The sequence below is a fragment of the Aethalodelphis obliquidens genome, unplaced genomic scaffold, assembly GCF_003676395.1.
Source record: "Aethalodelphis obliquidens isolate GAN/ISIS:26980383/991018 unplaced genomic scaffold, ASM367639v1 scaffold17, whole genome shotgun sequence".
Classification (NCBI taxonomy): Eukaryota; Metazoa; Chordata; class Mammalia; order Artiodactyla; family Delphinidae; genus Aethalodelphis; species Aethalodelphis obliquidens.
This window is the reverse complement of record NW_020837961.1, coordinates 9,062,044-9,078,551: the sequence shown is the minus strand read 5'-3', so window position 1 is coordinate 9,078,551 and position 16,508 is coordinate 9,062,044. Positions and strand designations below refer to the sequence as shown.

Below are 16,508 nucleotides of genomic sequence, written 5' to 3'. Positions count from 1 at the left end.
TGGAATCTTTTTTAGAAAGCTCAACTCATAGAAACAGAGAGTAGAAAAGTGGTTGCCTTGGTAAAAGGGTACAAACTTTCAGTTATAAGATAAATAAGATCTGAGGATCTAGTGTATAACAAGGTGACTATAGTTGAACTTAAATTTCTCAAAAACAAAAACCAAAAAGGTAAATATGTGACGTGATGGATATATTAACTAACTTGATGGGGGGGGGGGGTGGAATTCTTTCACAATGTAACATATACCAAATCATCACTTTGTTCACTTTAAATATACAATTTAATTTTCCAATTATACTTGAATAAAGTTAAAAAATGCAAACTACAATCACACCCCCCCACTTCCTAATCCTCTTTTCTGCTTTAAACTCATCCTCAGCAGTTATTATCACCTGACATTTATTTATTTGTATATTAATTGTCTGAGTATTCCCAGTAGAAGGTAAGCTTCATGAAGAAAGGAATTTATTCGTTTTGTTCACTGATATACCCTTAGTGCCTAAAACAGTACCAAAACAATATTTGTTCAATGAATGAATGAATGAATGAAACTGTTCTGTTTGGGCTCATCTATGAGTTTAAAGACTCTTGGCCAAAACCTATTAAGCCAACATATGGCAGTTTTTTCAGTAACTTTTTAAGTCAATGAGTTAAAGTTAAGTTGCCAGAGAGGTCAACATTCCATTAATAATTCTGAAATGAATGTACACCCAGGACATTCAGATGTATATTAAATACTAGCTTAAACGTATTTCACAATAAATACAGAATAAACTTAGTATTATGGAATTTGGCAACTCTTTCTTACATAAAATACATTTGTCTAAATGGCTTTAAAATCTTGAAACTTCTAAATTATAAAATCTTTATGAATAGCAGATGAATATCTCCTATTGATGGAAATGAAGAATAGTATGCAACCAACTTTCCCTTTTTGACGTTACCAGCTTATTTGCCTGTCTCTTTCTATTTTACAAGTTGTAGATACTATGAATTATCACCTAATGTCCAGGAACAGGCATCATGGTGTCAAATTCAGTGAAATTAATGTGTTAAATGGCTTGCTATTAGGATCTCAGTCAACAGATTAATAATCAGCAAGATAATTGCTGGTCATTCCCTAGTTTACAAAGAGATAAATATTTACTCTATTCAGTTTGACATTGAGGCAAGTCACCATTTCTAAATAAGAATTAGATATAATCAAAATAATTACACTTTTACCTTTTTGGGTGCAATTTTCTAAAAAACTGCCTACATTCTAATCTGAGGTCCGCCGTTTGCTAACAATGTGATTTCATGAAGTTATTTAACTTAATCCTAAACGTTACTCATTAATAACTTCCACATAAATCTTTGGTTAGTACTAAATAAAACAGTGCATGCAAATTGCTTAGCACATCTTTGGGCACATAGTATCATCATCATTATCATTCTTATAATTATACTACAGTTAAAGAATTAAGCAGGTATAACTAAATCCCAAAATACAAGCAAGGCTACCAAGATAAAAAAATGAAAAAAGTAGGCAGATGTGTAAAAGTGATTTTGTATCAAATGTGAAAAAATATGAAGACAGTTGGAAAATTAAGTCATGCATTTAAAACTGTAAAACTGCTATATTCATGGAGAGACTAGTTAGGTAAGTCAGATAAACTTATGATTCTTGACATTATATAATATATAATTTCACGGATTACAAATTTTAGTTAATATTTCAGTATTATTCTTAATGTTTTGGAAAGAGCCTGGGTCATGACATGTACTACAACCTAGTCATGAAGAGCCTGATCTTTGGATTGAGAGAGTTGTAATTTGGCTGTGCTACTTACCAGCTGTATAATCCCTTGGTCTCAGTTTTCTCATGTATAAAATGGGGAACATACTAGTGCCTACCTCATAGGGATTGTATCCTAAACAATTACTTATGAACTTTGTGACTTTGGACACATTACTTAACCTATCTGTGCTCCAATCATCTTGCCTGTAGAATGAGTTAGAATAATAGTAGCGATTTCAATCACTTCCAGATTCAATAAATTAATGTATCCAAAGGGCACAGAACAGTAAATGGACATACTGTTGGGAGAACTATTAGTGTTAGTAGTAGTAGCAAAAGCAGCAGCAGTGGTAGTAGGAATCACAGTACAGAAAAAGAAGAATAAAAAATGTCAAATACAGCCAGTAGGTATTATATATTCAACAATTCTCTTGAACTGAATTTTATATTGAAAAACCATGTTTTCTGTTGAATAACAGACTGGAGTAAATCAACCTTCCCTCCCTCTTTCTGTGCCAAAACATGGATCCTATTTAATAATAAAAACTTTGTTAAAATAGGAAAAAGAATTTTAATTATACAAATTTCTTTTATAATGATTGTGTCTGGGCTATATCTATTCTTTAACTAAGAAATACCAATACTCTATCATGAACTATAAAAAAAGATGGCCCTTATCTTAGATAAAGCCACATTGCAAATAAAATTAATTTCCTTCTACTTTCTTCTGAGGGTCAGAATCTGAATTACACAACTAAGAAAAATAAGTAACATGGATGAATTACATTTTCAGCATGATACGAATGAAGTAAGTTTAAGCAGAGAAATGATTTAAGACAAATTATAAACAGGACAGAAGATTAAAGAGTGAAAACTAGAAAAATGTAGTTTCCATGAGATAGAATAAGAAAATTGAAGAAATTATAATGAAAATTATAATTCATATCATTTATTATACAGAGAAAATCATCATACCTTTGGCAGGATTTGCATCATATCCATATGATGTTTTGTTTAAAATATAATGATCACCGGAAGAGGGTATTATCCTTGAATCTGAAATAGGATGGATCCCTTTAACACGTTCAGCTATTGCTTTATGTTGCTCATAAAATCCAAGTTTCCTTGGGGAGCTTGTTGCCAACATTGTTTCACCATTTTGTATCACCATATGTTCTCCTCTTCTTGTATCTGCTGATAGATGAATCTCTGAGTCACTCGCATTCATAGCAGGTAGTTCAGTGATTTGCAGTAACACTTCCTTCTGATTAGCAGCAGAGGTTTCTGGTAAGGATTTAGATTCAGTGCTACACCGACCTTCTAACCTGTATTTCCCAGGAGACATAATTGCACAGGGAGCAGTTCCCATAAGGTCTGTTGTCTTTGTAGCAGCAGCAGCAGGATTGGGAGAAATCTGAGAGGTAGAATCACTGTGGCCCAAGTTGTCACAGTGGGATGCCATGCTTCCACTTTTAGGAAATGCATCTGCTTCAGACACAGAATCTTCAGTCAAGGCTAAGAACTCTGAAGGTGTCTGAGCTGTAGTAAAATCAGCAGAAAGCAGTGGAGATGGTAACGAGCTTCCCGCCCGTTCTGTTACATCCACAGAACAAGATGGAGAACCTCTTAGTAATACAGGTTCCCTCTCTTGGTACTGTGCAATTTCCAGTGAGAATTCAGATTGTTGTACCAATGAAATGGATTGGCTCTGTGGAACTGGCTTAGAAAATTTATAGTGAGATGAAAAGGATTTAGTAAGAAGCTTCTTTGTTGACTGCTTAACAGAACGGCGAGTTTGTTCTTCTGTGAATCCAGAATCATCCCCCTCACTTTTGCCAGAACTCAGGCAATTTATAAAGACATTCTTATTAGTCGAGTGCTCGTTTTCTCTTTCAAAATCCTCTGTCAAAGATCTTGTTATCTTCTTATTTCGTGAACTGCTAAAACCAACAGAATGTCTTCCCCTGGTTTTAGTATGTTCTTCCGAACTCGGTTTTTGCATACTGCTGTGACCAGGTTGAGCACCATTTGAAATACTAAGGTTCTGGTTGGTAGGTTCTTGCTTAGGTTCACTCCCCTTCCTATGATGGAAGCTAATGGAAGGAGTACGGAAGAGGCTCCTGCGTTTACCTGTGCTACCTGAGCTTGAGTTAGTGCTGGAAGGAGACGAACTGTGGACACCGACTGTATTACTGGAGGAGGGTGAAGAAGGAAGAGAATCATGTTTTCTGCTAATACTCCTTCTGAATATTGGCAACCGGGAGACCAGAGTAGATCGTCTTGATCTGGAGTCCCCCATTGGGACTCCAAGGCTTGCACTGCGATAGCCAACTTAGCAACCTGAGAAAAGACAAATAGAACAAGTTAATAGAAGTCAATTATAAATAAGACATTTTAAAACATAATACTGGTTTTTCATTCATGACACAGAATTTGTTACACTAAAATAATAGTAAAATTCTGACAAAGAATTTTCTGAATTTCTATGTAGCAAAATATCCAATCATTTGTATAGAAATTTTATAATGGTGCCACAACTTCACAATGGCCAAGAATATCTGAAGTCTAAATTTGCATTGGGAGCCACGAGATTGCTAGTCAAGACTCAGCCTTACTACTCACACCAGTTCTGTAATTTGGTAAATTGCTTAATCTTAACTTTTTATGTTTATTTATTTAGATTTAGTAGGCATACGACAGCCACCATCAATGCTCTCTGGGTAAAATGCCCCACCACTGCCTCTGGTGGCCAGCACCAGATGTACCATGGGGCTCAACAAGTAATCGACCTGAGCTTAACAGAGCCACAGACCAGACGAAGGTATGACCTGACCCTAGAATCTCTACTCAAAGAAAAAACCAATTGGAACAGATACTTCCCCTTCGATTATGATTTAGTAAGTTTAGAGATAATTAGACCACTGGAAGAGGAAAGTAAACTACATCATAAAGGATCTAGAGTAGAGTTATATACAAGATAGAGTTATGAGGAAACCACAGCCATGAGTTGAAGAAAAGACAAATGAAAGCTAATTCAACTGGTAATGCTAAGACAAGTGGAGACTACATGCAGAGAAAAGCAGAAGCAAAGAAAATTTATGAACCATATTAATGTCAGGGTATTGACGATGAAGACAAAGAAGAAGGACGAGGAGAAGGTGGCAGCTGCAGTTCATTAATTGTGATGCACCATGTACTTGAAACAGGTTATCTCTTTTACTGCTTGTAACTATAGAAGTAGATATTACTATGGTCACTTTACAGCGGAAAGGTAAGTTGCCTACGTCACTCAGCTGGTAAGTGCTAACGCAGGACTAAGAAACGAAGCATTATCTAACCACAGGGTCAGTTCATAATCAGCACGGTATATACTGCTTTCACTAGAGTGAAAAGCCAAGAGCTTAGGCTGCCGAAGGCCCAGATACGTTTCCACTTCAGAAATTACTAGTTGTACGGTAGGTCTTTCTCTTACGGTGACTGCTGTTTTTCACTGGTTTTTATAATGTGCCATGATTTGTTTCCTATTTTGTATTGTTTTGCTTTGTTTCTAAATTTCACTTAATTTCTTAACTATAACGTGCACACCCCTGCTTTGTCAACTTGAATCATGCTGTTTCTTTCTGTTATTTATTGCAACCAAAGCTATCTAACAATAATAAATACTACATAAAATGACAGGCCCTCCATTTTATCATTCTTGCAGATAAAGTATTAGATTGATCAAGTAAAATACTTTCATGTCCTTGAGGAAGTGTATGACAAAAACGGAAAATATTTTCTCTTTCACATACGCATTTTTAAATATTTGATATTTTGTTCTAAATGATATAAAATCAATTTGCCTTTCATGATTTTTATTGGATGATCTTTAATTGCACTCATTGAATTTGAATTTAAATCAAACTATGTGTGAACCACTTCTAAAACATTTAAGCATCCTTGCAAGGCTTTAGCTGAAGAAAGCTTAAAATACAAAGACATTTTAGTTTGTGAAGTCTTTCATAAATTAAAACTATCTCACTTTCCTCCCAGCTTAGATGTTCTGAAATGGATACAAAAAATAATACAATTTTGTTTACACTTTCACTCTTAATAATGCTTTAATTAACATCATTCTCAGCTGTGATTTTATTTATAGGCAAGATTTATTTCCATTCAATGCCCAGTGAATAATTTTGCTCTAATAAGAGCATTATCAACCACAATGATTTGCAGCTGGTGGTGAACCTATGGCCTTCAAATGTATTCATGTCAAGATATTTACCACTATTTTTGAAATATCTTCAGAATTTATGTATACTGAAATATTTCTTGACCTTTTTTTAGTATTTCTTACATTTATATCAGCAATCAAAAATAAAAGAGTGAATAAATCCCATGTCTCTTAGGCAAGTATTCAAAGGACTTAACTAATGAAAAATTTTCAGAAAAAAGAATTACAATAAAATTCTTAATGAAAACAACCAGACTTCCGTTTACAATACATATGTGCTACCAATATATCTGTCTTAATTTAAGTAAAAACATCATAGATACACAGAGATATTTATACATTGAATGGGATGACATGGAATAGATATAAAATCTATTGGAGATAAAAATCTTTTGTTTCACTTTATCCGCAGATAGTCTTTTAAATGAAGTTCTTTATTCCAGCTAAATGAGAGAGACAAAATATCTATAGGTTGGAATTATCCATATTCTTGATAAAGACTTTAAAATCTATGTCTCATATTTCATTCTCCAATTGCATTGACCACTTGCCACTTTCTGTTCGCTTTCACCATCAAGGCATTAGCAGATGTAGAACCATCTGCTTGGAATGCCCTTCCAGTAACTGTGATGTGGTAAAATTCCTATTTCTACAGATGGTCCCTTCCAGAATGCCATCTCTGATCCCCCTTCCTACTCTCTTCCATTTTGGACTTAGCACTCCTCCTTTATGCATCCTCAAGTATTACCTTACATAGTAAACATCTGTTTATCTATCTGACTTTACTATTTTACCTTAAGCTTCTTTTTTTTTAAATTAATTTTATTTTTGGTTTCATTGGGTCTTCGTTGCTGCATGCAGGCTTTCTCTAGTTGTGGCGAGTGGGGGCTACCCTTCGTTGCAGTGCGCGGGCTTCTCATTGCGGTGGCTTCTCTTGTTGTGGAGCATGGGCTCTAGGCGCGTGGGCTTCAGTAGTTGTGGCGAACAGGCTTAGCTGCTCTGCGGCATGTGGAATCTTCCCGGACCAGGGATCGAACCCGTGTCCCCTGCATTGGCAGGTGGATTCTTAACCACTGCACTACCAGGGAAGTCCCTACCTTAAGCCTGTTGATGGCAAAGGCCATTTTTGCTTTGCTTTGAGACCCCAGGTGCCTAATACACAATTAATACTTATAGAGTCGATGGATTTCATAAAATGAAGCTTTCACTTGAACACAACAGTATTTCAAACACAAACATATTTTCTGTCTCACTACCAAAAATGAAATGTTACAATTTTGCGGTTAATTATGTTGAATTACAACTTTTAGAGTCATGAGTTAACTAAAAGTTTTTCAAACTGTAAAATCAATATCTACAATTTGCTAACATTTGAAGACAATGTTATTAACAAGCTGAATAACAATGTATAATCAAATCAACAATGAATTTCTTAATTGGCATGGTTGAGAAAGATGTAAATTCTAGTTCAAGGGGTCTTATGGATCATTAATTTGTTACCTATTTAATATTAGAGTAAAAGTAAAATACCTTAAAGAAGTAAGATATACTGAAAAAAAATTATACTTTTTTTTCCATAATTCCAAAGGCATTAACCAAGACATAAAATAACCTTGAAGGGTTTCACAGCTATTATCTTGGAAACTGATTACCATATGCAAAAACAGGTATGTCTATCTGTGCAGGTAAGAGAAACAGAACAAAACCCCCTTAATCTTTTTCTTTCCTGTCATTTTTCTGTTTTCCTACAATTTGGACAGCCCTCATATTTTTTCACTATGAGCCAAAGATGATGGAGGGATCTGATGTCCCATATCTGAGATAGTAGTGAGTATCCTTTGTCTCTCTCCCAAAATTAGTGGTATATTATTGCAAAAAACAAGCCTACACAAAGTACCCTTTACACAGACATGCAATCAGCATAAAAAAAATTTTGGTTTCAAATCCAAGCTCTGCCACTTACCAGTAGCATGAATGAGAACACAGATAATAATTATTTTATAGTGATTTTTCTTTAAGGATGGAAGGTACAACATCACAGAGAAACAACACTCTGCTTGGTATAGAGTAAATTTGCACTTTCTTCCTTTTTTAATGAAATGCGTTCAAGCAAGTGGCGCATGATGTCACAGCACAGAGTGATTATGAAAGTGAGTCACTTTTCAAAATCTGCCCCAATCACTGTTTAAAAAATCATCAAAAATGTTGAGGGGAGGTGGAGGTGTATAAATTGGGGTCAGTATTCTAACCCCTTATGATAAACATCCCTGAAGTATACATTTTTATTGGAATTTAAAAACAATGACCAATATTTGAAGTGTTTGTGGGGAATGTTGCATAAGTTAAATACAGTCTGTTCTATTCTCTCTGAGAAAAGATATCAGGAAATAACCAGGTAGAGCCTAAATGACCACACTTAAAAGAAAATCAATGATACATTGTGAAAATGGAAAAAAAAAATTCACAGAAACCAAATACTCTCTAGGTAACAACTTTCAACATTAAGAAAGCAATGGCAGAAAACAAATCATATGAAAACATATCAAAGGACACTGATGAATTTTCACCAAAATTAAATAGATAATAGCTTGAATAAGCTTCCAAGTCAATCTTATCTAATTATGTCATTTTGATGAAGATTTAAATGAGTCCTGATAGGTGTTATGGCTTGGCTGGAAAGCCCTCCAGCTCAGATTCTTTCTATTACAAAGTTCATGCAATTTACATCTCAATAATCTTTTTTATAAAATTGAAGTATAGCTGATTTGCAATATTGTGTTAGTTTCAGGTGTACCACAAAGTAATTCAGTTATATTTATATTTTTTTTAGATTGTTTTCCATTATAGGCTATTACAAGATATTGAATATCATTCCCCATGTTTTACAGTAAATCCTTGTTGCTTATCTATTTTATATACAGTAGTGTGTATCTGTTAATCCCATACTCCTAATTTTACTTTAACTATGATGTAATTTATCTTTAAATGTATTTCTAAAATGTTTTATTGTTTTCATTTAAATAAATATGGAACTAATAGAGGCATTTTTAACGATAAATCACTGACACACATGGACAAGGGCCACTTCAACCAGCAGGGTTAGTGAGGACAATACGAGATACATTAAAAGGATGACTGATCAGGACCAAGTGGGTTATTGATCGGTCACAGGGAAGAGAATGAGACTGTCAGCCAAAGATAGCAAGAGTTAGAAATCACATAATTGATTGGATATGTTTAATTAACAATTTATTAAATTTGCATATAATTTAGCCACACTGAGTACAGTAAGTGATTTCCAACTATAAAGAGAAAATAATACAAATAACTGCATATATCAGAAATGCTTGCTTATATCAAAATGATTTGACCCTAAAAACTGCATGTAAGCGGAGATAGATTGTCCCTTACTGGATCTGTAAATCAATAAATCAATCTCCTAGGTAAAAAGAGAAAGAGAGTGCATGGTGCTAAACTGCATGATAATGGGAACAGTTACAATAGGGAAGGGGAATATATTTCAAAGAGATTATTCTAGCAGGAATTAGGGAAGAAGATGCATTCCTTGTCTGAATTAATAGAAGGACAGGGACCATAATACATATTTAGAAAGACATGTAATCTTGAAACCCAGGCAGATATAATCTCAGTTCTTCATTGACCAGAAGAGACAACAGAGGGAGAAGAGAAACATAGAGAGAAAGAATGGATTTTGACCAGAAATTAGACAGAAGTTAGTAGTGAAAGAAGAAAAAAGTCTAAAAGTCATATCTACATGTGACCCAGGCTTAAGTAAATAATGAGACTACATTTATAATTAACGTTATAGTTTATGTTCTGGCATTTATACACAATGAATGCATAACTGTTAAGAAAGAAGACTCTCATGCAAAAATATCTCGATTTGAATTCAGCATTACACCTAAGAGCTGTGTGACTTTAGAGTGGCTTAAAAAGTTATTTAACTCCCTGAGCCTTCATGAGGATAATAGTTGCAACTACCTTAAAGATTTTGTGATGATCTAATAAGTAAAACCAAAAAGCACTTAGAACAAGGTCTAGCACATGACAAATGTTTAATAACTATAAATTATCAAGAAAAATTAACCATACTTGTACTATTTCACAGCCAAGTACACTTTAGTTAGCTTATAACCTCCCCCACCTTCTCTCAGCTGAAGTTCTAATTCTGTCTACTAGTAGACAAATAATACTGTCATTTCCAGTCAATCTTGAATAGGACAAAAAGGAAGGTTAGAGGCCAGAGTACCCATATGTCAATGGGCTTGGGCTTGGAATTAATATGCTAATTAATACACATATATTAATACAATATATTCATTTCAATTTTTTATTAAATATTAAGTTCACTTATTCAGTATTATTTTTTTTACTTTCAACAAAATAATCCAGACTTAAAGAAGCAAATAACTAAAATATTATGAATATGCGAAGACTGTCTCAGACCCTGAACATGATTCTCAAAAGAGTGAATTTGATAAATTTGTTGAACAATGAAAATGTCATAACAAGTATGCAACTTTAGAGAGGATAGCACACATCCAAAAGTATATATGTTTGTTAATAAAGAAAATTTTATTACTTCTTACATTGGAGAATTTGGTTTGGTCTTAAAATATTATTTTGGAAAAAAAATTCCTTGCAATGTTGTAGGTTAGGTTTCTTAGAAGCAGAGCCTAAGCAAGGAATTCTTTTTTTTTTTTTTAACATCTTTATTGGAGTATAATTGCTTTACAGTGGTGTGTTAGTTTCTGCTTTATAACAAAGTGACTCAGCTATACATATACATATATCCCCATATCTCTTCCCTCTTGCGTCTCCCTCCCTCCCACCCTCCCTATCCCACCCCTCTAGGTGGTCACAAAGCACTGAGCTGATCTCCCTGTGCTATGCGGCTGCTTCCCACTAGCTATCTATTTTACATTTAGTAGTGTATATATGTCCATGCCACTCTCACTTTGTCGCAGCTTACCCTTCCCCTCCCCGTGTCCTCAAGTCCATTCTCTACATCTGCGCCTTTATTCCCGTTCTGCCCCTAGGTTCTTCAGAACCACTTTTTTTTTTTCTTTTAGATTCCATATATATATGTGTTAGCATATGGTATTTGTTTTTCTCTTTCTGACTTACTTCACTCTGTATGACAGACTCTAGGTCCATCCACCTCACTACAAATAACTCAATTTCGTTTTGTTTTATGGCTGAGTAGTATTCCATTGTATATTATGTGCATGTCTTCTTTATCCATTCATCTGTCGATGGACACTTAGATTGCTTCCGTGTCCTGGCTATTGTAAATAGAGCTGCAATGAGCATTGTGATACATGACTCTTTTTGAATTATGGTTTTCTCAGGGTATATGGCCAGTAGTGGGATTGCTAGGTTGTATGGTAGTTCTATTTTTAGTTTTTTAAGGAACCTCCATACTGTTCTCCATAGTGGCTGTATCAATTTACATTCCCACCAACAAGAGGGTTCCCTTTTCTCTACACCCTCTCCAGCATTTATCGTTTGTAGATTTTTTTTTAATGATGGTGATTCTGACTGGTGTGAGGTGATACCTCATTGTAGTTTTGATTTGCATTTCTCTAATGATTAGTGATGTTGAGCATCCTCTCATGTGTTTGTCGGCAATCTGTATATCTTCTTTGGAGAAATGTCTGTTTAGGTCTTCTGCTCATTTTTGGACTGGGTTGTGTGTTTTTTTTATATTGAGCTGCATGAGCTGCTTCTAAATTTTGGAGATTAATCCTTTGTCAGTTGCTTCATTTGCAAATATTTTCTTCCATTCTGAGGGTTGTCTTTTCGTCTTGTTTATGTTTTAGCAAGGAATCCTTATTCAAGCAATTTATTAGAGAATTACTCTCAAGAGAAGGTAACGAAAGAAGGCATGATAGAACAGGGGTAAAGCTAATCAGGGATGTGGCTGAAAATGACATCTAGCTTCAGATGAATCCCATGGGATCTGGAACACTTATTGATACCTCGAGACAGTGGCAAGTCCTCTGTATTCCATGCCAGTCAACTATTTGTAGATTTCTCTAAGGAATGGGAAAAATATTTGAAACATATAAAACTGGCAAAGGATTGACATTTGGAATATACAAAGAATTCTTATAAATCAGTAAGAATAAGACAATTCAACCAGAAAAATAAATGGGCAAAAAATATGAACATGCAAACCCCAGAAGATATACAAATTACCAGTGAATATATAAAAGCATATTGAAACCCATTAGTAATTAGAGAATATAGAAAGAGCTCCTACAAGCCAGTAAGAAACAGACAACACATAGGAAAAAAGGTAACAAAGAATATAGACAAGAATTTCATGGAAGAAACACAAATCACTAATCAACATATGAACAGATATTTAACTCCATTATTAATCAAGAAAACCACAGATACTATTTTTCACCCATAACATTTTAATACTAAATAATATCAAGTTTGAATGAATGAAGGAGTACCTATAGACACTTATGAAGGAGTCCAAATTGTTAAGATCATTGTAGAAAATTATGTATCAAAATATCAAAATAAGTAATTTCACTTCTCAGCATTTACCTTAGAATAATACTCACATATCTGCACACAGGAACATGAGAAACATATATAGAGACATTCAAGGCAGGTTTATAACAGTTGAAATTAAAAATAATATAAATGTCCATTAATAGGAGACTTGAAAAAGTAAAATATGGTATTATCTATTCCACAGCATAACAGACAAGAACTAAACACATAGGGTAAAAGATATCTGACAAAAAAATTTCCAAGGCATTAAATTAATAAAATCAAGTACCTAACTGATATGTTATATATAATTTATGTAAATTACAAATGTATTATGAAACTTTGTAAATAATAAATATTCTACAGATACATATGTGTGTAAATGCATAGGAAAAAATCTGCAAGGATGTGCTTCAAAGTGTGAACAGGAATTATCCTTGAAGAGGGCTTTTGTACTGGGGGTTGTCATCAATGGGGGCACCAATGTAACAAATAATATGAAGTTTCAACAATGAAAATAAATTCATGAATCACTTTTATAATTAAAACTTACAAAATTCAAATTAAAATAGTATAAAAACATATGGCCTATCAAAATTACATAATAATAGGCATGTAAATGTGTTAAAAGTAATTTGAAGGGTATACAAAAATAAAGTAGCTGCCTCTGAAAGAGAATGAGAATGTGGGAAATTATTTTTATAAAAATAATCTGACCAAATATGACAAAATACAAAAATCAATTCTGAGTGTTTTAATAAACTCTTCAAATCTTTTAAATTGTAACATGAAGTATTTAAATAAGACTTACAGAAGTGCCAAGAATCCTTACATTAATATAAAGACTTTGTATTTTTCATGAACCTACATTCTAAACACTAAAATTCATGTTTTATGTGACCATCAGTCCAAAATGTATGTTTATAAATTGAAACTTACTTTTGTAAAAACTCAAATTCTATTTCATTTCACTATTGAAAGCTACTTCCATCCTTTAAAAAAAATTCACTATTCCTTTACCATATGATAATTCATCTAACTGTTGTCAGTGATAGTTCAGACACAAATAATTTGTTCTAGGCTTTTCACAATCTTTTTAATGTTTTAGTATTTCCATAATACAAACATTAAACCACCACAGATTATATAGTTGGCTAATAAACTGAAATTATATGATTTGGAAGCATGTGACATTATGACTTTTACTCATTAACAACAAATTGATGCCATTATATAATTCTTTCAAAGGCTAGTAAACGAACCAAACAAGTCGGTTATTAGTTCAAAGGAATGCTTCATTTATAACAGTTTATTTGTTTTCTAAATACTAAAATCACTGAATTTGCCTCAAATTTTATTTTTTTACTAAAAAGAAAATGACCAAGTTTAAAATAAATAACCTGTAGTTGTGCAAACATACCAGCAGAGGGTGCAGAAGATCTTCCTTTTTAGCAACAGTCAATTTTTTTTCTTGTAACTTTCAAAACCAATTTAAGATTTATTGGGCAGTTAATTAAAAATATCACAAAGACTTTTATGTAAATGAAAAATTAAAGTCTTGAAGTCTCCAAATGCACTTTCAAATTAAATCTTTTTTTCTAGCAAAAATAAGTTTTTTAGTTTTTAACTTTTACATAGACTACATTAATAAGGCATCTGTTAAAGGAAATTCACATTCATATATATCACTTCAAATTTATTATTTATTTGCCAATAGTTTTTCATTGTTTTTGAAATAATAGTAGATCATATGTTGCTTTGTAGGGAAAAAATTAGTGCAAAAGGTGTATGAAGCTGGTAGCATATCTTGTTCCTGTTATATGTTGTAAATATCTATCACTTAATTTAAAAATTTTTCTTACAATATTGCACAGAGCAGCTCATGGTCACAGACACAAATATGAATAAGGAAAATTATGTATCAATGTAAGATAATACAAAAACTGGAGGAAAAGAATTTTTGAAATACAAATTAGAATATATATTAGGAGATTAAATTTAAAAGTTAATACACTCAACATTCATAAATATGTGTATGTCTGGGTCTGTGTACAAAATATCAGTAATACAGACACTTGACAATACAAATCAGCATATGGAGTAATACAGAATCGAACATTTCAATGTATGGTCCAGTTCAAATATAAATATTAGATGAATAAACTGAAAGTCAGTATTGGTGTGGTAAGGGGGAAAAAAAGAAATGAGTATATCTGCAAATCATTACTGCCTTGCTTTTGTTATAAATACTGTTGTAGTTGTATTCTTTATGATACAAATGGTAGCGTATTAAAGAATATACCAATTTCCATTCAGTTATACGTTGGCTTGAAGTACAAATTCTGTCAGAATCATTTTTAAAACAGAATCTTAGATTTGTCCTTTTTTTATTTTTTTTAAGTGTTGTTTCTGAACTCAACATATAATGGTCACATTCAGCAATGACATTGTTTCACAATATATCTGTGGATCTAATTTCTCTTGAACTGCTTCCCCATTCATAAAACTAGAGGACTGAATAGATGAATTTTGTGAGGCCCTCTAATTCATTAAAATACATGCACAAAATCTGTGAAATGCAGGATACATACACACACCTGACAATAAAATGTCATTCTGAGTATCATTTTTTCTAGTTCAAAGTTAATAACAAACTAGATTCAGTATTGTCCCATAAATAGGAAGATAAAAATAATGTCCCATTATAAACAAACAGATATAGTGTATTTTATAAAAAAGAGAGCAAAAGTACATCTGGGAATGCAGTCTGTTTGTTACATGATAAAATTAGAAATATGATAGTAAGTTTCTTCCACTTACCTTGTATTTGCCTGTGTAATCACTGAACTTGACTAAATTATATACAAATTTTCAAACTTTCATTATTTAAAATTCTGGTTTTTGTAATTCATGAATTAGAACAGGGGTATAGATTTTAGAATCTAGGGGAAAAAGAGGCATGGCTTTTATTTCATATATTTTAGTAATAAAATCCTCAGATATAATATAGTATCAGATTGAAATTATTTCAGATTATGTTGAGATAAATTTTAAATTGGTAGAAAAGCCTAATATTAAAACAATAAATAGATTTACTCTAGATCCGTAAAATATAATTAAAAGATTTTATTAAATGTATTAAAGCATGTTTTATTCCCTAAGTTGTTAACTTAAAATTTTATTTATTTTAGGAGGAATTATATAACATATATTACAACAAAAGGGACATAATAAATTAAGCCCGTTTCTTTTTTAAAAAAAAAAAAAACTTAAACTTTGTTAATAAATTTACTAAGTTGTCTTGTGAGACTATGGTCCCACATCAAAGACCGCCATAAGGAATGACTAACTGATACTGAATGTATACTGAGTTATACTGTTAAATTTGATAGAACAATTAGTAAAAAAGAACCCAGGAGAGAAGGACCTATGCTTATGCCAAAAGGGTTCTAGCTGTAGGAGCTGGTAGCAAAGGCGATGTGCCTGACTTGAGTTGCCACTACATGGAGATTTTGCATCTTGGAAATTGTGAGTTCTGCTTTGGTGAATAACTACTGAATAGAATTTGACATTTGGAAGACGTACTTCTCTTTGAGGATGAAGAAACTGAAATCCAGATTGGTTAAGTACCTCATTCAAAGACAAATAGCTGCACTAACATTTATAGAGCTCAGTGTTCCTGATAATGGAATTAACTAATCCACACAAAAGTAGAGACTCTGTCATTGCCAGAGACATGTCCTTATTTAAAACGAACAAAAAGATTCTGGCTCTATAAGCATCTGATACATCTATATAATATTGTTACCATTTTTGTATAACTTTAAAATAAGTTTTCTTTTCAAGAAGCTACATTAACATAAAAGATTTTTTGTTTCTCTTATGTGTTTTTTTAAAAAATTTAGTCACATATCACTGGAAGAGGTGACTCACATTTAGTGAGTGCATATGTTATTTCATTTTAATCCTAACAACTTTG

At 32.8% G+C, this 16,508-nt stretch overlaps 1 protein-coding gene across 3 annotated transcripts in view; it reads right to left on the bottom strand.

Moving 5' to 3' along the window:
- The window catches only part of CCSER1 (coiled-coil serine rich protein 1), a 1,259,722-nt gene that overhangs the window by 1,099,997 nt on the left and 143,217 nt on the right, over window positions 1-16,508 (bottom strand). For all 3 annotated transcript variants that reach the window (XM_027116919.1, XM_027116920.1, XM_027116921.1), the window contains exon 2: window positions 2,758-4,122. In XM_027116919.1, the coding sequence (XP_026972720.1) occupies window positions 2,758-4,081 (1,324 nt within the window). In that variant the 5' untranslated portion in view covers window positions 4,082-4,122. The remainder of the gene's footprint in view (window positions 1-2,757; window positions 4,123-16,508) is intronic.